The sequence below is a fragment of the Falco peregrinus genome, chromosome 2 (assembly GCF_023634155.1).
Source record: "Falco peregrinus isolate bFalPer1 chromosome 2, bFalPer1.pri, whole genome shotgun sequence".
Lineage (NCBI taxonomy): Eukaryota > Metazoa > Chordata > Aves > Falconiformes > Falconidae > Falco > Falco peregrinus.
The window spans coordinates 55,441,770-55,465,768 of NC_073722.1; the positions used below are offsets into that span (position 1 = coordinate 55,441,770).

The 23,999-nt window shown below is 35.7% G+C and overlaps 1 protein-coding gene across 4 annotated transcripts in view; it reads right to left on the reverse strand.

The window, feature by feature from the left end:
• ATP8A1 (ATPase phospholipid transporting 8A1) overlaps positions 1-23,999 on the reverse strand; it is a 117,310-nt gene that overhangs the window by 27,677 nt on the left and 65,634 nt on the right. For all 4 annotated transcript variants that reach the window (XM_055794538.1, XM_055794539.1, XM_055794537.1 and 1 more), the window contains 7 exons: positions 23,299-23,471; positions 15,615-15,798; positions 15,398-15,508; positions 8,386-8,460; positions 8,130-8,252; positions 5,609-5,687; positions 1,685-1,746 (listed from right to left, as the gene is read on the reverse strand). In XM_055794538.1, coding sequence (XP_055650513.1) covers positions 1,685-1,746; positions 5,609-5,687; positions 8,130-8,252; positions 8,386-8,460; positions 15,398-15,508; positions 15,615-15,798; positions 23,299-23,471 — 807 coding nt within the window. The remainder of the gene's footprint in view (positions 1-1,684; positions 1,747-5,608; positions 5,688-8,129; positions 8,253-8,385; positions 8,461-15,397; positions 15,509-15,614; positions 15,799-23,298; positions 23,472-23,999) is intronic.

The window sequence follows — 23,999 nt, forward strand, 5'->3', positions numbered from 1 at the left end:
GGAAAAGAGATGCTATCGGAAAACTTGGCTTAGGTGCTAGGATAGGTGAAGTTATGTAACTTACATATACATACATACAATTCATAAAATAAACTTCTGCTGAACTGAGCAAGGTTGCAACTTTTAAGTACAACAAACCATGAAACATTTGTAGACAGGGAGAAAACCTGGTGCAGAGCACTTCTCCTCAAGAACCGGTTTCACTCAGAACAACAGGTGGTTCTGGTAGATACTTTCATGAAGTATTTATCAATACCGGTGAAAGCGCTGATGTTCAGATACATCACTGACTTCTAAATACTGCTTGTTGTTATGAGATCATAATACAAGTAGGCCTGTGTCAGTTGAACTACTTCTGTCAGAATTGAGCTATGACAATGACTGTGACCTTACATCTTAATTTTATTAAGACTAGCACAGAGAACACTTACCCAGGATATTCCATCCATCCCTAATGGAGCTCAGTTCATCATATGATAGACTGCATGATCATATGCAACTACTGCTGACTTCCCTTTTGGAACAGGGAAAGGGAAGTGTAGAGCAAATGAACTTTTAAGAAAATGTGTGAACAAACAAAATTTTTCAATGCATCCGAAAGAACCACTTTAAAGGCCATGTACTGACTGGCAGAGGAAACATTTTATTTGACCTGCTACAGCAGCAGGGAATACATGAGTGGGCTGTGGTTACTTGGCCCTTCATGCTCTTCAACCTTTCTGGTTAGCTGACCAGCAAACACTGTTCAAAATTTTCTCTCATACACAGGAGGTGTCAACAGTAGCTACATTCTCAAAGGACTACAGTGTATTCTACATTACTTTTATTTCAGTTTTGATGTTTCCCTATTCCATAAGGAAATTATTTTGATGTGAATTTGTATTCGGATTACAGCCCCCTTATTCAGATGGAAAGATTAATTTCTTTTTTGTATTGGCCAACAACAGGACGTTGAAAAATTAAACTCTTAATGTTGAAGAACAGACAGTAAGCAAAAGTCTAATTTTGTTTCTAAGAGAGATCTTGGAAAACCCTCATCTACTGGGAAACATTGATACCTAGCAAGTGAAGAACAGATATTCAGCTTAATTAATTTATTTTAGGAGATAAAAGATTCAAAGAAAAAAATCCAAACCAGTAATGACTAATATCTATGAGAGTTACAGAAGTTACTGTTAGGCATGTGTAGGTGTAATTCTGGCAGTTTGGTTGTCTCTGAAGAGGCATCTTATAAACCTTGGTTCCATGTGGCTCTATCCCTTTTTTCAAGGCCCCCACTAAGGGAGAACAGAAATTTATCTTCACAAGCCCACAAACCAGGCCCATATCCAATAATATGGTATTTCTCCAATGCAGAAACTTACCTTAAATTAATGAGCAAGCTAATAAGGGAATTACAATTCTCATTATTTAAAAAAAGACAATTTCCAGTAAACGACAGATATATTTTCTGCATCTTTAATAAATTGCTTTGTTTTAAAACCTGGAATTAGAATGCAAAATGTACTTCAAAGCTTCTCAAAGACTCATTCAAGAGCCATATCTTATACCTAACACACTACAATGAAGTTTTCTATGTAGAGAATTATAAATAATAACAAACCCACATCTCAAAGAGTTAAAAAGAGAGCAAATAATAGATAAGTCAGCTGATAGAGGACCAGATAGCTATAGGAAGGCTTACAGTGTATACAGTGTTCCCCAGGAGCAGGTAATCTGAAGTTTTACCATTGCCGAACACGGTACCTGGGGAAGGAAATATGGATAAAAACATGTAAACATCCACAATATATATTTATAAAACCTTATTTAGGTACAAAAGAGATGGTAGCATTTCCTACAGGGAAATACAGCAGATTTCACCTTATTGAACAGTAGAGATCGATGACTTTTATAATTTTGAGTCCTTTAACACTTTTAGTGACTTCAGGCATTATGCTAGAAGCAGGAGCTTTTTGTAACATCATATACCAATATGAATAATATTGTATTCAGTAATAATTAGAGTGACTTTAAGAGCAGAGATACAGTATCTTACCTTCAGAAAAATATGGAATAGAATAGTTATAGTGTACATTGATTGTAACATGTAAACAAACAGAAACCTTAAGAAAGTCAGATTTTCACTGATTCTGGGTATTTTTGGTATAGAAACTTATCTTTGCTTTCATCCCTATTTCTGAGATTCAGTAAAAATACAAAATATACTCTATTTTACTTCTTGAGATGCTTGTTATTCATAACGTTCAAAATTTACCCAGCTCAGATATATAGAATCATAAAAATACATATCCACTTTGCAAGTATGGATATACACACAGGATTTATGCAGTCAGTACCGTAAAGAGATGTGTTTGCATACAAATTACATGTACTGTGGTTCTTAAGTTCAAAATTCTGAAGCAGTGCATTTATGTTTATTTAACAGAACTTACAACTATTGTTAAAGCACAGGCTTCTCTGAACCCAGTTCTGCAAAAGTACTTGGCAGACATGGGACAACACACAACTGACCTATCCAGAGAGAATTTCTCATTGTCAATTAGAAGTTCTAAACTTGCTATATTTTTATGTGTTCGGTTTAGAAATGCTTTTAGCACTCAAGATTGTTCATGTACTCCAACTAAACCAGAACACTTACTCTTCTGTAGAGGTTCTAATCACTGGAAAATTGCTTTTTACTGCCATCACATACAGAGATATCACAATGCTGTGCATGTAGTAAGCAAGGATAAAAGTACAAGACAAAAAAAAAAAAAGAAAAAAGAAAACACACTAATGCTGAGGAGCATAAGGAAGGATGCTTTTAAAAAGCTATGTTAGGGAAAGAGAAGAATAAAGGTGTTTGGTGTGGTTTTTTTTGCGGGGATGGGGATGGGTTTGAAACTCCTCATATTGGGCTGGCCAGAGGAAGGTGCAAGCTGATAAAAATGGTTTGTAGTTGAAAACACTTATTTTTCCACTATCCTTAGCTAGCATATGGTATATTAAATGCTGCTAATTAAGTATGTTTTCATATTTGTGTAGTGTTTTTTTCCAGCTTTCATATCACCTTCATACATGCTTGAAATTAAATTCATTTTAGTCACGGATGAAGAGCGCTCCTTTCTAAAAGCTTTTCAGCACCTGTGAGGCCATTTTATCTGGGAAAGAAAAAGATCTATTTCATGATATTCTGAAGGAGACAGCAGGTGAAAGTTCACACAGAAAATCAGAATAAAAATGCTTGCGAACAGCCCTCCTTAACTTAGCCCAGCTCACAACAGCTGCCTCCTTAGCTCTAGTGATACTGGTTTGCATTCCTGATACTTCCCAGATTTAACTTTCTCCTTGGACAGACTAGCATACCACAAAGGACTACAAGAGCACTGGAAGCCTGAAAACAAAGCTGAGACCATGGCTTATTTTAAAGGCTTTATAAAAGAGGGAGCAGTTGGTGGATTTACTTGTAGATGTAAGTTTGGCTTCTGCCATTTACTGTTACGTTGACAAAGTTGCATCAGAAGAAGCTTCAGTGAAGATTTATGTCCTTTTCATATCCACATGATGGTACATGGAGTGCAAAGACTCTAGTTTTGTGTACTGTACAACGGTTGGGTCTCATAGAGCAAATTCTGACAATTCTTACAAATCCATACCTATTCTCTGATCACATATTTCTTGGTGGACTCTACTACAATGCATGCAGTTTGAAATTTTCCACTTACAGATAGGAAAGAGGTGGACAAGTGAGACTGAAGAGTAAACAGGAGAAAATGCTCAAAGAGATGGACAGACTGTGAGCTCTGCGAGATTTTCATGATCTTCAAGATTTGATTTTCAACTTTCTAATAAATACCTGCCCAAACATGCACTCTCCTGCTTTGTACATACACCTAGCAGGAATAGGCAGGCAGTTAAGTCTGTTCCCATCATTCAGAGTGCTGGGACTCAGCACTCATGCACTTGTTACACACAAAGCTGAGCTATACCCCATTCTTCCCATTCCTTTTTTCATGTCTCAGGGTCCTCCTGTGCCTCTTCTTTGCTAAGAGAAGGTGGAGGCTGAGATCCTTTCTCAGAAGTTACCCTTTCTGGTGGATATCTCTGGCACTCATCAGCTCCTCCCTAGGAAACTAACAGCATTATTTACCTTTCCTCTTTGCACACACAGACATCAGAGACCTAATTAACAGCAGCTCCCATCCTGTGCTCATTTCCCCTTCACACAGCAGTTGGGCTCATGGCAGGTACTGGACCGGTTATACCGCCTACCATGTACACCATCCCCAGGTCCTAATTCTGCTCCCCTTACTCACCCGGCCTTTCTCTAGGAATGAAAGAGGGAGACAGAACGCACTTTGTTCTGACGTGTAGAGGCCATTTGGCAGCAGGTCAGTTCTAGCCCAGGGGCTGTGAGCCCAAGAGGACTGAGCCCAAGCGGACTGCGCTACAGCGCTCTCACAAGCGCTCATGTAAGTATCTCTGCTTTGCCGTTCACACACGAACTCCATTCTGCATCACCACGTCACGAACTCCATTCTGCATCACCACGTATCATCACGGATCGGCTACAGCTTTGAACAGGGATTTTGGCTTGAATTTGAAATTATGGTTTTACAATATGGATTAACATTTTCGGACGTCTTTTTCCCTGGGCTGTTTAAACCTCTCCCCAGCAAACCGCTGCCACTGAACTCACATCCAGTATGACATGAGTGGCCTTTCAGAGAAAACAGGCTGACCTTTACTTCCCTTTACCCATCAGAAGACACTCATCTGTAGTCAGTGAGTACAAAATACTCTGCAAGAGGTTTTCCCCTTACCCTTTTTGGGCACAAGCAGCTGTGACCACCTTGCTATCCAGACCCAACAGTTCCAAAATGTCCATGAGAATACTTCTGTCCCCTACGTGAGGGCAGACTGCCTGGCTGCACCAGGGAAACCAAGCACACTACTGATTTTACAGAAAAGCTCCAAAAGTGGAAGCAAAACAAATCCCCCTACGACAGCCCCCCCAACCATTCCCATAAACTGGAAGCAGTACTTTCAAGTTTCCTTTAATTAATACAGCTTTCCTCCCAACCACCCCATTTCCTTCTGCAGCTCAGGTGCATACACAACAGTTGAACTAGAACAGTGACATGACTAAGCTGTCCCAAGATGTCCCAGTTCCCTCTGTCACAAGTCCTCATACAGGATGTAAGCTAATGGGTTTGTATGCCCTTGAAGTAACAGGAGAGAAGGTACACATATCAGCAATAAAAGTTTACAAAACATAAGAGACAACGCAAGGGACAGTAGTGATTTAGGATCTTGTAGGTATTTACCATAGTAGCGTATTATAAAAAAATAGCATAATTAAATAGCAATGTATTTCTCTCTACCTTGTTTCAGTTTACTTAAAACCTATTTATAAAGTTTAATGTATATGTACATAACATTATTCCTACTTTTAAACAATTTTAAATAAAACATTTTAAATATACTGTATCTGCTCTACTTCTAGAAATGGTATCTTGAAATTCAGTTACACCAAACTGTTAGTATTTATAAAGCTTTCCTAAGAAAAAAGAAGGTATTTAGACATTTTGTGCCTTTCAATATTTTTATTTTTCATAATACTTACCATGCTGGAGGGCTTTTAGTGGAAACCAAAACAGAATGAATGAGTGGAAGAGGCCATTTAAACAATGAACCCAGAAAACCTAAGGGAAAACAGAAAATCCATGAGAACCATTTGCAATAAACTAGCTCTGTGAACCCTGACCTTTCTTTTTATCTGTGTGTTAGATTCACAAAACATGTTTTTGTTAGGCCACCACTGTGAAGTAATATAACTGACAGACACTTTCTGCCTCTTAGCTCTTCATGGGTCATTTGTTTATTTTTATACTTTGAAAAAAACTGTGTATTATCCCCTCCTTTTAATTTCAAATCAGAAGGGAAATTAAAATGTATACATATGGGAATATCATCAGAAAAATTAAACTAAACCAGACAACTGGAACAATTGCTACATTCTAAGTAGGGAATTACAAAGGACTCTAGCTTTTACAATTTATATTTTGCGTAATAAGAAATTTGGATGGTAGAACAATCAAAACCTGAGTTTTATATATACCTACCTACACATTCCCACATGCAAAGGAACTAAAAAAGGACAAATACAAGTATCTTGCTCAGATTTCTTCTTACCCGCTCCATTCTTGAAGTGCATAGCTTCACCATATTAAACTTCCTTCAATATATTTGCTAAATAATTCAAATTTTAGTTTCAAACCTATTTTCATTTGTAAAACATGCCTTCTGCAAAGAACTGTATTAAGTTTAAGGATAAACAACGTATTGATACTCTCCATAATATAACGTATAAAGACATAAAAAGACTTGATAAAAAATATGTGACCCATTTCCTTGAGTATAGCAGTCGTGTTTTTCATTTAACAATGCTTTTGACTATCATAGCCTTTATTGTGTATTATGAGTGTTAAGGTGTTCAAACAATTGAAATTAAGTTGCCTGCCTCACATTTTCCACAACGTCTCAAAGTCTTTTGTTAGATTATACAACTACACTAGGTTGTATAATCTAATTTACACTCCAATACTTTGCACATTTGAACTTGTGCTACTCATTAACCTTTGTCTCTCCTTCTTGCTATGTCATTACCAGAAGTTTTTATTTGACAGAAAGCACAGGTGGGTGCAAGAAAAATTAGTTCTACTTTTCCATTTTTCTGACCAATTCTTATTGTCACATGCTAATCCTTTAACCTCTGTCATGACCTCATAACCTTTGATCCCTTTTACCATAACAAACATCTGCATCAACATTCAAGGCAGTAATGTTTCCAAATCTTTACACCAACTATTCAACTTATATAGGTGGGAATTTTGTAGCTGGGAAGTTTGTAGATGTTTACTCATAGCAAGTGTTTTGTGGGTATAGCCACAGAATGTCCAATGAAGTCAACAATACAACTGTGCAATAATAAAAATATTATAGGCATATTTAAAAACAGAAAAATCCAACAACTGTCACTCATTACTTACATTATTTATTAGAACTATCACAACACAAAAGTGTCTGTATTAATGGACCATGAAAGCCTGATATTAGTAAAGCATTCGCAATAAAACATTTTCCCTCATTTCCTTGCAACTTTCACATTTTTGGAGGTGAAGGGATGAAGTGAGGAAGGAGAAAATTCTCATATGCTTCAGTGAACAAAGATAGTTTAGACAAATAATTCTATACAGATAGGGGTACTCCAGTTTTACAGCACAAGTGGCACAGTTACAAGAGCTGAGCATGCTGTATTAGCTCTGCACGTCTACTACAGATCATCACGCATTGGATTATTAGGTATTGTTAATTCAGTGACAGATGGAAAATGTCCCCAAATTCAACATACAACGACATTACTTGATATGTCCCAATTATATTTAGAAAAATAAAATAAAATCGGAAGGAACTCTTACAAATATCACAGTATTAAAGAAATTGCAGATTCAGGCACAAGTTTAATTTCATTTTTTGGAGACATTATTTATGGACAAAACTACAGAAATTGTGTATGCTTTACATACTTTAGAGTCCTACATTCTTTTACTACTTCTGGTGCTAGTCTCTCCAAGATGAATGTTGTCCATTTCCCACCAAAAAGTTGCCTCAGGTTCCTTTTGATCCACCCTGACGCATTCTTAACTGACTCCAAGTATTTTTTCCCAAAACTCAAAATTAAACCATAAAATCACAACTCCAAATTGACAAAGAATCGTACTAGGTCCCTCCCTCTACAAATCTAACAACAGTTCTTATTGTCCTCTGCAACACTTCTCCCCAGGCTTCAGTAATCCATTTCCATATAACAGTACAAATACATACAGCCCAGCAACAAGAGAGGTCTAATCACTTCTGCCTATGGAAGACAGCTTTATTACCAGCAGTGAAAAAAATAGGGGCTGAAAAAAATAACATGCTTGCTGTCCATTTCCGTACTTGCTAAAAAACAAGTGGACAATTGGAAAGAGTAGTAATAAAAATCCCTTCAATTTTTAATTAGAAACAGCATACAACAGAAAGGATAACTATACTGAATTCATATTAATCTCTGCTTTAACTATATTTGATTTTTTAAAATCTACCTTAGTATTAAAGTCCAGCGCATTTTGGGAAGTCTTGTATAACTCAGGATATTTCAGCATGTTCTCTTTTCGGCAGGATCTCTCAAATATTCCAAGAGTTAGCGGAGGCATTGCTGTAAACATCTAGTAGATGGATTAAAAAAAAACAAAACATATTGCAAAACTTTAAGAGGCAAGGACTTGCTTAAGGATTGCTTACTCAAGAAACTTTCATGATTATGGTTGAAAAAAAATGAAAACACACACATCATCTTACCACATTGTAAAGACCTATACACCATCTTTCAAAAAGAATTTGTCCAGAAAAGCCATTGACAAATGCAAACCAGATCTGAAAGAGAGGAGAACTGTCTATTACTTAAATGTCTTGCAAGGTATGATCAATAGATTTTTTCTTCACCTTCACAAAAAGGCGTATCCCTAGAACATGTTAACAACACATTTGAAAATATTATGGTTTAAACCCATATATAAAAAAAAAAACTCCAAACAAAAAACCCCAGCTTGCGTTCAAGAAGAGGTAATGGGCAATCTAGTCAAATATGTGAGCTACACCACCTAAAAATGAAAACACTTAAAGGAGGTAGCTATTTTCAGAAGAAACACCATGTTCTTTAAGCATTTATGAGTGATTTAAGTTCACTGCATTTATACTGTATTTAATTCTTAAAAAAAAGAAAATTTCTGAGAAATTTGGGGGAGGGGGGGAGGGATGACACAACCTACAGATCAGCAGCAGTCCTCCTAACTGAATTCACAGACTAAGGTGCAATTTGATACTGAAAACTGTACCAATATTCCTTACTCATACACAAAGCTCATGGGAGGATGAGGCTTTACCAGAGCACTAAATCAACTACAGCTACTTAACGAGCACTAACTCAACTTCAGAGTACTTTAGAGACAATCAGATGTCTCTTCCATAGTGGTATAAAAGTTTTACCACTTTTTGCTAAAAGGTTAAAAAAATTAGCAAATTTAATTTGAAAGGCACATTAACGCATTTTCTTATGTTTTTAGAATAGCATGCAGTATGAGTGCTTTATTTCTTCATGCTTACGTTAGTTCAATGACAAAGTGGAGAAGCAGCATGTCTGATGAATCTTTATTAACAAGTTACACTGAAACTATATTGCCCATTACAAACATAAGCTGTACAGAGACAGAAATTAAGGTCATCCAAACAACATTCTACTCAGTTTAAGATTCATGCTTTTCAAGTGAATTTTTAGATGCTGCATTACAGAGTTTCCTACAATTCACATTTCATCTGACTTTTAAGATGAACAGATACAATCAATATGTATGTTTATCAGTATGTTCCTGGGCTGGCCTCCAGGTGACCAGATTCTATGACCAAGCTCAGATTTTTTTATCCTGTGGCAGAGCATCCGAACAAGTTTGTGACTATTTTGAGATGGACACCCCCCTCACCCCCCCAAAATTAGCAACTATTAACACTAAAAATGAGAGGTAAAATCCAGCCAAAATTGCTTTTTGTTCAACCAGTAAATGAAAAGCAAATAGTTTTTTTTTGGTGGCTGATTATTGGAACAAGATTGCATACTTGTCATGAATTCTAGAGGCTGCAATACAAAGATAGAGAATACACTGAATTTTCTGAAGTCTTATAATAGTAAATTTCTTTTCTTTGGTTGATTTAACAGTAACAAGCACTATTTTCTAACCTTTCAGTCTACTCACTGAAAAGACAATGGAATTACTTTATGCCAGCTGAATCAGATTTTTATAAGCTCTTGTGCATTTTTTTACTTTAGAAATAGGAGTTACTATCTGACTGTGATGAATTTAACAGACATTTTTTAGCAGCAGTTTCTCAGTAGTTGAGTGTGAGGGAGAGAGGTGAGTGAATGAGTTGTTCATTACTGAACAATTAATTAGACACTCAACATCAACACAGTTTTTTGGATACTTTACAACTAAGCTAAACATGTGAACCTAATCCCGAACCCCATCACCACTGCTGGATACAAGCTGCGCTCCTCAACTGCCCTGTCTCTTTTCAACCTACTCATTACACACAGTTCCTGCACCATTTCACTCCCAACCTAGGAAGGTGGCTAGGCAGACACCTCTTGAGAGAGAAGTGAAGCACAGATATTATGATATGATTTACTCCTCAATTTTTTTTCTTGTTTGTATCAAATACTGGAGCAAATTTTAGAATTCTTAATTTGAAAGAGTTAGTGTGGTGGAAAATACCAGCTTTAATAGAGAATATGTGACTCAATAGCTGGGCATAAATATGTGTACATCTCATTGCTAGTAACTTCAGACTGAGTTTAACAGAAGTACTACAACTCTAGCAAGAAAACAAAACAGACAGCAAGTAGACATATATTTGACCCTCATAACCAAGGAGTATATGGAAAGAATATTAACTTTCTGTTCTGATTGAATTAGCAGTCAAAATGTTATAAAATGTTTAAAAAGAAAGGCCTAAATACATGTACTGAATCTCTTCCACATATTCACTATTCTTAAAAGGTAACTGATGTCAAGCAACACTTGTAAATGTTTCGGAGTAGATATTTTAAAGAAATGCAAGTATTTAAGTTAAAATTTTAATGTGCAATGGAATGGCATACATGAAGTTGCTACCAAGCCTCAGAAATGCTACACATCATTTTATTCCTTAAAACCCCTGTTGACTGCAGTTTTATTTTGTACAGAACTTAAGTTAAAATTTTCAAGCTATTTAAAATGAGAACAGTTTTACTGTAGAATTGTGAAGAGGCATAATATTAAATGTCCTGAAATCTTAGCATTTACATTCTTCCAAAGAAAGCATGCAAGTTATAGGTTATTTTAATTCAGTTTAGTGTAATAAGGAACTGGAACATATCTGGGTCAGAGCTCTAGAAGCAAGCCAAGAAGGAATGAAATTTGGTAGCACCCCAGGTTCTAAAGTTCTTGCTGAATCTATACAAAAATAAAATAAATGGTTGGGAAGAGAAACCTTTCAACGGGGTAAAAACAATGCCCTCTGTAGCTGAAACACTACTATTTAGGGGAATACCAGATACACTACTTTAAGAGACAGAGCATCTTTAATGTCTAAGCAGAAACACAGGTTTTCTATTGTTTGCAAGATAGTATTTGAATGTTCACATTAAGAACACCTTGGTTCAAAAAGGAAATTTCTAGAGGGGAAAAAAAACAAAGGCAGGAGGGATAAATACAGCTCTCATCTCAAACTAAGAGCAAGGAAAAAAAAAAATAAGCCACCTACTTACCCTAACTTCTGAACCTTGGACCCCAGAAAATTACTCTTAACCATGCAGGAAAAAAACTACTATAGAGCTTACTACATTACTAATAGTGACAATGACAAGAAACACTTGCTTCACAGTGGGAAATTTATTCATGCAGAAGTGTATTTCAACCTAATTACAATGGACACTAAGGCCGCTGTACCTGCAAAATAGGTTTTCAGGACATGTATGTGACACTAATTTAGGAGCAGACTCAGCCACTTCTTTTTTAGGGGGTAGGTCCTACTCTAACAGCTGAAATCACTAATCCAGCACCACTATACAGGACAGGTGATAGGTGTCCTTCAGAAGTAATTTAGTCCACATACATGAGGGGAAGTGAAAATTCAGACTATTTTATAGTTCAACGGCTACATAATTTCCATTGAAAATGAAAGATTTAGGTTCACAGCCCATTTAAATGAGATGGGCCTCTATGCAGATCCTTGTATTTATAAGTTTTCAAACCATATAATGCAAAATTGGGCATGAGCACAATCACCTTCTGCTGTCTGGGTTTTAAACTGAACTCAGTGCAGTTTGCATACATTAAGTAAGCCCTGGCATACTGAACAACAGCACCTAAACTCTACAGCTCAGAAGCAGTGTGAGCATACACAGAAAGCCTACTCATTCTTGGGGTTATGCATGATATGGGTCTCGATATGACCACAGGCATTCGTCTGATGTGTCAGGCAAAGGAAATGGGAATAAAATGATAAACTTCAGTTACGGACATGAGCAGCAAAAAGTGTGTAACTCAGCAGTGGGATGAAAAGGGCTTGAAGGAAAAAAAAAATTAGAAGAAAAAGATTAGAAAAAAAAAATCATCATCCAAAGTTTACAGAACAAAACAAAAAAAAAAGGTCATTACAGCTCTAATTACTTAGTATAATTGAGTTGTTCACGTAGCATCACTTAATTGTTACAGACGGCCATGTTTAAAGACCTGTGACTGAACTTTAAAAGTGAACTCCATGCATCTGTTTCTTCTGTTTGTATCCTGGTCTTTTACCCTTTTATTTGATTTTTCCCCTACATAAAATATGAGCAAGCTATATAGATCTTAGAAACCTATTATTTTTTAAATTGTAAACCTTTTTTATTTAACATAAAATAGTTATTTTGTGTTATTACTAGCTAGCAGAACAAACAGTAATAATAGGAAAATTTTGTCCCTCTGATGTTGAAGGGAGATTTGCATAATGTTACAAAATGAGTAGTTTAACATAAGAGTATATGCAGTAATGGTAATTATAAAACCAACACCAATCCACAAAGGAGTTCTTAATCACTAGATCAATCTGAATCCCAGCCATCATTATAAGGTAATGACAGCCCCTGCAAAATAAGTGTGAGACTCTGCATAGGCTTATCCTATGTGAATGTGGCTTAATACAGGCTTAATAATCCACATTAGCAGTCTGTTAGAAATTCAAAGTTTTCATTTGCAACTTAGAATGATACTTCAGATTACAACCCCTAAAATTACTGGGACTAGTCTCATGCAGAAGATGAGGCCCATGTTTAAACACCTATTGCGTCAAGACACAGTAGAAAGTTATTACAGACTACTTCTAGTTTCATATGAATAGGAGTTTAAATGTTGATAAACACTAATCACTTTGCAGGACTATTACTATAGACCTTGACCATTTTCTGAACCAAGAAACCAATGGCAGTTATTTTGTGTTACCCCATGAATGCCTAGGAAAAAGGCTGTATTTTACATTAAATGGAATTTGTTACATTACTTGTTTCATTAGTACCGAGCAGACATTTAAAAATATAATATGCATCTATTAAGGAAAGGTAGGTATTTTTAGTTATTGTCAGATAATAAAAGGAAACTTGTTTAAAGCAACTTCCAGACATGCCTTTCATAGTATTATTTTCTAAACTCCAAGACAGAGGAGGCGTGGCTACAAAAGCTTCACAGACGTTTTTCTGATGTAGCATTTCTGCATATTAAGCAGCAGCTTACAAATACTCATTGAGCTCTCTGCTCCCACGCCTGATCTGTACAAAAAACTGAAAAGAGAGATTCAAGACTGGCAGTTGTCCTTTCTAGAGACATTCAATGATGAATTTCTTGCCCATTCACTCACAGTATTGACATGAGCTATTAACATCTGTGAAAGTTTTCTGAGCTGACAAACGTTGGGTATACAGGAATTCAAGTAGAAGTCATCTTGTCTTCCAGAGAAGGTGTTATGTGGCAAAATGCTTATATGCATTATACATCAGGGGTCATAACCCATATAAAAATGATCTCTTTGCCCTTCTATCCACTCAGGAGGTAAAGACTCTTCTAGTCTTTTGTATTTTTAGACTATGATCTCTGTACCTTGCATTTAACTTCCTTTCACAAAGAATACAGTGGGATATTTATGTCTGATTTAAGTCATAAACTTGCAATGTGTTTGCAGGTGACAATGATAGAAAATTAAGAAAAATAAGGCAGTATGTTCTAAAGCCCAACTTTGTATGTTTTCTATGAACACAAAGTATACATTAATACTACTTTTTCAAATACTTCAAGAGCTACTGCTAATCAGTACTTCTGGAAGTCTGATCATTTAAGTAGATATTCAGCTTTTGAAATGCAGGATCTAAAGTCTGCCATCACTTCTAAAGCAAAAAAGGATCTTTAATGGATTCAGTTTTTCTATAGCTTCCTACTTCATGTTTATCTAAACAGGCTACAAACTTGCTGCTACTTAGATTGAAGTCTGTTTAAAGAGGAAAAAAGTTAAATTTAGAAAATGTAAAAAATATCCTAAGAAAAACGCACACTTTTTGGCTACAACACTTGTACATAAAAATATGTTTATAAAGTATTTTCAAATATTTCAACGGCATAAAATCACACACAAATATCAAAATCGGAAATAGTAACCTAATGTTTATATCAGGTCTAACAGAAAGAAGGCATTTTATTTCAGTAGAAAATGGATACATAACTGAGGAAGTTTCAGACATTAATTTGAAAATATATTAAAAAAGTTAAAAGTCTTAGGAATAACTATTAATCACATTAATTAAAAATACAGAACCAACTTACAGAAGTTATTCTATGATCAAGCTTTGCAACAAATTGTATTTTTTTGCCCACATGTTTAACCCAAAGTATCATTGTGACTATAAAGTCTGAATCAATTATAAACATAATTACTATATAAATATTTGGTTATAAAAAAGCAAGCAGCTGTTATAGGAAAAAGAGGAACAGTAAATGAGGGAGGATTTTAAAATCCATTTAAAATTACACTCAAAATTTTGAGGAGGTCATATGATCATGAAGTCATGAAAACCACAGCTATACATGCTGTCCTAACCAATAAACACATACTTATTACAACACAGTCCTCTCACACTACTATATTTTTCAAATTATTCCAGCCTCCTTAAAATCCCAGGTGAGAAAACTAGGTCAGCTACTTCCAGGAAACTATCCCTGCTCGTGAACTAGAGCCTAAGGAGGCATGGTTACCACATCAACGAGTGAAAGGTATGCACTAGTGCAACTAAACTTATGTGTAGAAACCCTATACACTGCTCTAAACAGCAACAGCCCTGCAGTTCAACAGTGACCTGAAAAAGAGCTTCAGATTGCGAACTGGACAGCTGCGGACACCAACAGAAAAAGCTTAATCACACACATCTCTTAATACATTTAAGGCTCCTTGTAACTGTATTCCTCAAATACTGTAATGATGTTATAGATACAGAATTTTAATAAGCTACCAGTATTATGCAACACAAACATTCAGTACTGATTAGTATGTATTTTAAGACAATTGGGTCTTTTAAAGTAACAAAAAAAGTAATCACTCCAGTATTAATCAGTTCACTAAAAAGCAAGATTTCAGTACTAGTTAAGTGCTTACTGAGAGTTTAATTGCTTCTTTAAAATCATATATAATAATCAGAAGTGCAAAATAATAAAGTTTTTTCTTTCAAGAAATAACATTTACTGTACTCTAAAATTACCTCGATAATATAAAGGACTATATTCTTGTAGAAACAATACAAGATGCATTTAGCTACTCTGTTATAATTCCAGGCTCCATGAACCAGCAACAAGTTCTTCAAATACTTGAACTGCAAAAAACGAAAAATGAACAAACATACAATCAGAACACGCATACGCAAATATTAATCTGACGTTAAAATACTTTATTGCAGTATTTACAGTGTAATGACTTACCTGAGCAATCGAGTAGTCTGAAGAATTAGCAGCCTGTAGACCTTCGTTCCCACTAATACCAACACCGACGTGTGCTGTTTGTATCATACTAACATCATTTGCTCCATCACCAATTGCTAGAGTTACTACCTTAACTTGTTTTTTAACCATTTCTACAACTTCAGATTTTTGAAGTGGCGATACCCTAAGAGATTACAGAAAGAAAAAGGTTTAATACAGGACTTTGAAATGAATGTACTTTTAAAATGTACTTTGTATTCTGTGAAAAGGTAGTAAAACCAGGCCAACTAACATCCTGGCCGGCGACATGGTCTCGTTATTGCCCTTTAGGCTATACGTTGAAAGCACATGCCCAGTAAAGTTCATAGAAACCTTGGATTTGTTGAGGCAAGACATTAATAGGACTGGAGAGACATAGGTCAAACAGGAATGGGCCCCTAAAACAGCGTAATGAAGAAACTCCAAACCCTGCCACTACTGGTGCTAGCTTACAACAATTGCAGATTTTGGGGTATTTTGTTGTAACGCTTTTTACTTTCCTCCCTGTTTAAATACATTTTACAACCAACCAACAAGATATTTAAGACACAGGTGTCAAAGCAAACAGGAGCAAACAAAAAGGGTGGACTGCCACTATGTTAACATAGCCTACAATGCTAAGTAGCGGAAGCAATTTTGAACACTGACTCTTGATCCTCCACTTGAACTGCTGATAACTTCTCCCTTGTTCTTTTCATGACTGTTCCAATTATCTGCCATTAAGAAAATGTCTGTCCACAGTTGAGGGGACAAATTCTTCCAGAAATGACTCTCAAAAGCTCTATTGATGAAATAGACCAGTTTTGGCTCCATCTACCATTGTGAGTGTCAGACGTGTACCTTTAAATTCATGTTGTAAAAGTCCTACTCTGTATGCTGAAGTTCAGTCCTTGTAGTATTTGAGACATCATAACTGAAAGTAACATAGAGACATTACTTGCTAGGACTGGTCTGTTTCACAGGGTGTAGAAAGGAAGGAGCAAACCCTAACCAGTGTGACAATTCACTGTTGAGCTTCCTGGCACTGGAGTCAAGGATCAAACCCTCCCTCTCCTGTTTCAAGGTACAGAAACAAGAAGAAATATTAAAAGCTCTGTGAGTCTGTCTTCCCCTCCCAAACTGTTCACTGCCTCCTACAAAGAAAGCAAATCTGGTATCAAAGCATAACTCCTGCTGTGGAGCTGGGGATGTGGAGCTGAAGAACCATCCTTTACCCATCTATCTTTCCAGACAAATTTATTCTAGATGCCCCCATGCAAAAACTAGATACGGATAAGAAGCAGAACTTGCCACTGAATATATACTGACACCAAAAACTGGAGGAAAACGTGTATTTAAAACTCATCTCTTACAAGTCTTCTATATGCGCACCCATGGTTAATAACCCCTCTGGTACTGTAAGCTTCTGTAACTTCACAATTTGGGATGTGAAAGACTCCCCCTGCAGTGACAAAATTTCAGGGTTAAGGCTTATATAGGGATGTTCGTAACCTAAAGTAACTCCTCCAGGCCAAAACCCAAAATCAATCCACAGAAATATACAAGAAATAAAGAATGCAAATTTGTTCGCCAAAAATTGTAAAGGAAAAGCACAAGAGAGCAATTACTTCCAAATAATGTTCCTTCCTGAACATGCTCTGTATATTGCTGCACACTGGGACACTGCCAAGTAACAGGGCCTATGGAGTTCATGAGTGTAGTTCTCGCCTGAACCCAGACTGATGCATGGCCTTCACAAGCTCAGTAACAAAAAGAAATGTTACCACCAGACACCAAAGATTCAGCTGAATTACGGCATATGTGCAGTCCTAAAGTTCCTCACAAAAGATCCTGCAGGTTGAAGGTCCCAAAGGCACCATTCTCATAAGTACATGAATACTGGAAGGCCTCGTGATACTTGAGAAAATTATACAGTTATATTATTAATGAGATTCCTGATGGGCAAGTCCTTTCTAGTTTGAAGAATTATAGCTCAAAGAATTCTATCAAATACGGTAAGTGGACACGGCAAAAAAATACTATCCTGTTTGTATTGATTGATTTTTACAGTCACAAAAACAGTGCTAATGAGGAAATTAATAAAACCAAGCCACCTACAAAAGGAGCAAAAAATCTTTTCAACTGTATACATTAGTCAATTTATTTCTCAGTACACGGCATAATAAAATGTTCTTGTCTGCCCACTGATCTCTCGCATTACAGCCAAGGCTGATTTTTTTGCCTGTCTTGACACTGGACAGACTGACATTACAGGTTAAAATGCATTGCTCTCTATTTGGACCAAACCTTTGATCTATAATTTAATTTTAGAGGAAGTTTTCTTTTCCAACTAGTTGCATAAACTTCCTCATCACACTTCTTCCTGTCCCCCCTTCAAAAATCACCTAACAGAACATAATCCCCATCTCTTTTCAAATAAAGAAGAGAGGTTAAATCCCCCAGAGTCAACACCAAATTTTTACAGTTAAAGAACAGTGAAACACCAATTATATTCTTTCCATTAAGCACATGGGTACTAACAGCACTGCTTGGTCATCACTTTTTCTAGCTATCTGTAAACTTTACCATAGCTACCAAAACCACAACCAATAAGCAACTGCATAATTACTGAAGATACTGGCCGTGCCAGCTACCTTCCATTCTGCTTGAATAAGAATGCTATTAGAAAACAATTTTTTTTTTTTTTAACAGAGAGAGCACATAACATAATCTAATGTTCACATCACAGACAACCTATAAACTGAAAAAAAGGAAACCGAAGTTTTTCTTGGAATTGACAGCTGAAGCTGCTGACTGATTTGTGTTCATAGAAAAAATAAATGCAGCAGTGGTGAAAAGGTTCAGAAAAAACCCAGATTTCTGACATCACACTGCTGACATTATAATTTCCTTCATTAACAAATCCAAATTTGAGAAACCTAACTAATAAGGGCAAAAGTAGAAAGTCTCCTGAGAAATATTGATGAATACATCCTTTAGAAATGCAAATTTCACCAAACCAACATTAATTTCCTATGAAAGGAAAGCCTTTGCTCACTAAAATAAAAGCTATTGAAGTTGTTTCCCACTAAAATACAAGCCATTTAAGGCTGATCATGATTATTATGAAACATAAAATGAAACTTAAAGAAGCAAGCTTTTCTAGACAGCTTTTTATGTCCCAAACCACACATTTACTCATATAACACCCTGAAGAATTAAGTGTTGTTTAAACCAGTAAATTACAGTAACAATCACAATTCTTACTAGTTAATACTTACACAACATTTCTGAAACTCAGACTACTTAAAAGCTGAGAGAAGTTCCTGAACTATTCTGGTGGAGGAAGTCAACTTACCAAGCACATTAGAGTGAACTGGTTTAAAATATCAATTTTCAAAAAGGAATTATTAAAAAAACAAATAAATTAAGAGATCATGATTTGTCTTCTGACAATAAAAAAAAATATGTATTTTTATATAAAGATAGGGAACTTCTGAAATTAAAGCACACTGTCTTCTGAAATTAATATTAAATTGAAGCATTTTTTTTGTATTATTAAATACAATCCCCCTTGCCTTTTGTAGAATGAGATCTTATGTACGCATCATAATCACACAACTTCACTATACACCATACTTTCAAAGGTATCAGTTTATGACTTCAGTCCACATCACCAAGGTACTCTCTTTACTATGGAACAGACTGATACTTGATTCAATTTCACTGTCATAGAAGAAATATGAAGGAACAGTGTAAGTTCCATAGCTCATTTGGAAAAGAAAAAAGAAAAAAATTTCCATATTTCTCTAGTGAATGTCAGTATTTTTCATTTTACCTACCCTATAAAGTTACAGGAAGAAAAAACTCCGTATGTTTCAACAACCAGATTAAACCTCAACATTAAGACACATGACTGAGTTCCCAGCACAGGGGTACAATAGCAGTGGTTGCCTCTCTTTCCTAGACCACTGTGCTAAATGCTGAGACAGTGTTGCGAAGGGAAACTGGGTACATGCTATTTATGCTTGTCTTTGCTCATGTACAATACTCTTAACTACCACTGGGTTCCAGTAACATCTTTGTAGCTCTTCTAGTTCTCCTCTCCGTTTGCCAGAGGACACTTTCTTGGTTCACGTTTGGTTGACGTTCCATCAGCTGAAAGAAACCCCTCAATCCTACTCTGTGCCAATTAAATAAAATTGCTTAAGCTTTAAGTGCTTAAAAATCACAGAAAAAAGTTGCATAAAATTTGCGTGATTTTTCAAGTGCAAAAAATAAAGGCATGGAGAATAATACAGCCTTCAGACTGAAGGTAGCTATCTAATTACTTTATTCAACAGCCTGCACAACACATGCTATCAGACTTTTGAAAAAGGTACTTGGGATGAATACAGCCTTGTGGTGAACTTGGGATGAAAACTTCTGAGCAACAGCTCTTCAGGAAAATTCTGTGGTTCAAGTGTATCAGAAAGCATTTCTATGATACTTTGTTACTTTTTATTTGTATTGTATCAACACTCGCTACAGCCAGCTTCTATATAAGATTCCTGACCCGAGAACTTCTTTTTCATCTCTTTAACCTTCCAGGAGCAAGTGGCTTGTTTCCCTTTCAGACAATGTTACTGGGCCAGCTGGAAGATGGCAGGCACTCTCACTGCCTGGTGCACCAAGTTCATGGTGAAACCAATAAAAAAAAATATCTGTTGTTCATTCTGTTCACTCTTAGCTGTACATTTTTACTACAGAATAATCCATTTAACATTCTTCTTGCACACATTACTCCGAAGCCAATACAGACTTGGAATTCAGTTTGTCAAAGTCTTTAAGCCAAACATCTGCTTGGGATTAATAACATATACAGATTTTTTTTGAAGAATCTGCTGAATTTCTCAGTTTCATCTGTGTTATGGCTAGTCTTAGGAAGAATCCATTGGTAATAAATGCTTCTGAACAAGTGAATACAGCTGAAAACTTCAAAAGAAAGTGATGTAATTTGTACTTTCAAAACTTTCAAAACCAAGGAGTGCTTAAAACGTTTACTGCCTTTATATGGATGGAGAAAAGGCTTACATTTTCATTTAGTCGGGACAATAAGTATTTACATGATTTACCTTAATCAAAAATTAGTATTTTTAAACTTTTTAATTTCAAGTTCACAAACAAGGTAATGAAATTTTTGTTAGTAAAGATGAAGCATTACAACAAATACTTTGACAGAATTTTGACTTTTGAGAAGCATGTGATATTAAGAAAAAGGACATACTAAACCAGTGAGTGTTACAAGCAAATACTTCAGTTTTAAACCTGCAGCCAATTTTTAAACAGCTACAAAATATGTCAGAGCATATACCTAGACATGTATTGAAACCAGCTGACTTAAGTATATTACGGAAATGTAGACATGGCAGAGAATGCTACCAGAACAGAAACTTTCATTTTGCACTTTCTGGTGTTTCATCACAAAAATGTTACCACTGAAAGACAGCTAAACGTGCAGACTATCCTTTGGTGGTTTTACAGTTCAACAAGAACAGCAATATTGTCTCTTCAAATGATATAAAGTATATTTTCAAATCAAGGAAAGAGAAAAAGAAAGTTTTTTTTTTTAAAGAGCATTTCTACATGCATCTCCTGGTTGATTTTTACTATCCTGAGTAAAACTGGAACAAGTACAACAAGGACAAAGCTCCAATCTGCCTGCCAGAAAGACTACTACTGTTAGAAAGATGCTTGTACACAGTATAGACTGTGTATCAGTGTAAGATCTCAGCTTAGAAGACAGTAAGACCTTACTCTGAAATTCAGTTTCATGCTGGAGCATGGCTACAAAGCTAAACGATTAAAAAAAACAGTATTAGTACTGAAACCCCCCAAAAACTCACTTGGTAGCATAACATATCACTTGACAGAAATGATGGAAAGACTACAAACCAGGTGTTTATTTGGACACTATAACCTCATTTGCTTTTCCCTGTCCTCTTGCACGGCAGAAAAATAGGTCCATTTTGAACACTGATTTTCAGATGAGTCTGCTTTATCTTAATGGAACATTATTAAACTCTCTAACTGAACCCAAGAACCCTCAATCAAAAGCAGACAATCTATTAAGGTGCACTTACAACAGCTTTCACATTTGTACAGACCATGTCTCTACCTTCAGGTAGATAACAGGATAGGCAATAACGAGGTAGTTGGTAGCAAGCTTATATAATTTATTGAAGGATGATTTGAACTTGGTAAGAAGTGATGCTGAATTTGAAGAATTACTTTGTTCCTGAACAAAATCCAGGCTGGACTTCCTTTTTCACAGATTCTTTTTCCAAGGCAATTATCATCAGGCATAGAATCCTATTTAAATACGGAATTAGGTGTAACTTGAATATGCAGATAATCGTGAACATTTCAGTACTACATTAATTGTGAGAATTTGAATCTGTGACACTGGTGTATATTGAGAAACAGCAAGCTATAGGGACTCCTGGAGAGCTTGTATACCTTGTTTCTGAGTTAATTTTTCCTGTTTTAATATAGGAAACAGCTTTTTACACGCTACTACAAAGGTCAAAATAGTGAAAAAAACTCTGAGAACACTAACTGGCTATCCTTGTAATAGTTACCTCAGACACTGATGAAAATAACAGTGATTTCAACTATTATGGAATGTTTGATTGCAATTCTAATACAGATATCCCACCTGCATTGCCCATGTTCTTCTAAAGAAAAGTCCTTGCTTCTGCTTTTTGACAGATTAATAACTTGGCCTAACCCAAGTTCTTTAAACATTGATAGAAGCAGTTCTTGTTCATCTAGCTACCAAGCACCCAACTTCTTTTTTCATTCAATCATCCAAATGTAGAAAAGGTGATGTACTGCTTAGGATATGTTTGCAGGCTTTGTGTTTAATGCCATAAAAATGAAAGACGGCCCCAAAACACATAAGCTATCACTTATACAGTCCTATGTATTCCTTTCTTAATATAAATCTGAAAATATTAAAAGGCAAGCCAAACCTGTTTCATATTGTGTATATTTAAAGAAAGCAGATATTTAACTTTCTTTGATCTGGAAGAAGTTCCCTTGTTATGGTAAGCTTACAGCTCTAGTAACTGATGTTTACAGGAAAGGATGAAAGGTCTGATTGCATAACCCCCCCCCCCCCAATCAATCAGGAATAATAATAGTAATAAAAAACCAAGTGTCTCCATCAGCTTCAGGAAATAAAAATCACCCAGACCAGTACTTTTAACATTACTGTGCACTTCTTATGCAGTGTAATGAACAGGTTACAGAGAAGTAGAGATATAAAACCTTGCCTGTGGAGGAAGATCTGCAAAAGAATCCAGACGTACTAAAACCTGCAGTTAACTGTAGTATCAATTTAAGTTTAAGATCAGTGTCTCAAGGTTGCTGAGATGAACCTTGGATAACAAATTATTTTTCTGGGTATATGCAATCTGAATGACTTTGTTTGACAGGTACACTCTGCTGCAGACTGCTCTACAGAGATATTTTGCTTGAAAGCTTGTATTAATAACTTCAGCAACTGCGTTTTGATTTTTTGTTTGTTTGTTTGTTTTTAATATATTTCATGGTTGGACCATATGGATATGTGTATTTTCTCTGAAATAAAAATACTGTAGAGAAAGAATAATGTAAACCTTACCTGCAACAGATAACAGCTTTACATGACAAAGCCAAATCCAGGAAATACTGTCTCACTCCAAATGTCAAAGCATACTTCAGAGATTTACCATCAATGATGAGAGCAAAGTCATTTTCCTTCCTTAAAGCATCACCAAGAGTACTGCAATGATGGCTAAGTGTCTCTCTCGTTCCCTGTTGCACAAAAAATTGTGACCATTATTTTTAATTCTTACTGTTTTTGAGTACAATTTTTTTTCCCAGTGTGATCAGGAAGACTGGCATTTTGTTTTTTGAGGAAATCACCTTCTGATTATGCTAGCAAACAGAAAGCATTAAATGGTAAAAGTATTTGCAACAGCTGTACTATTAGAAATCACAGTAGAAATGGTGTGTAGGATTGTTCTCACACTGTGCCAAATAAAATATGTGTGTAAGTTATGGTGGAACTTTTAATGCTCTTTGAATGGCACCAATAGTTGATTTAATGTTTGTTAGAAGATATTATTTAATAATTTTTCTATACATCTATGCAAAAGAAGATTCACACGTTTATATAAATACCGGAAGAAAGAATTCCTGTTCACTGTTATATAAAATGGTCCTAAATATTTAGAAAAAAAAAACCACCAGAGATAATTCGTAATACAAGTACACGCATTATAACTGATAATTATATCATATTGCATTTATAAATATAAATATAAAAATATATGTAAGATA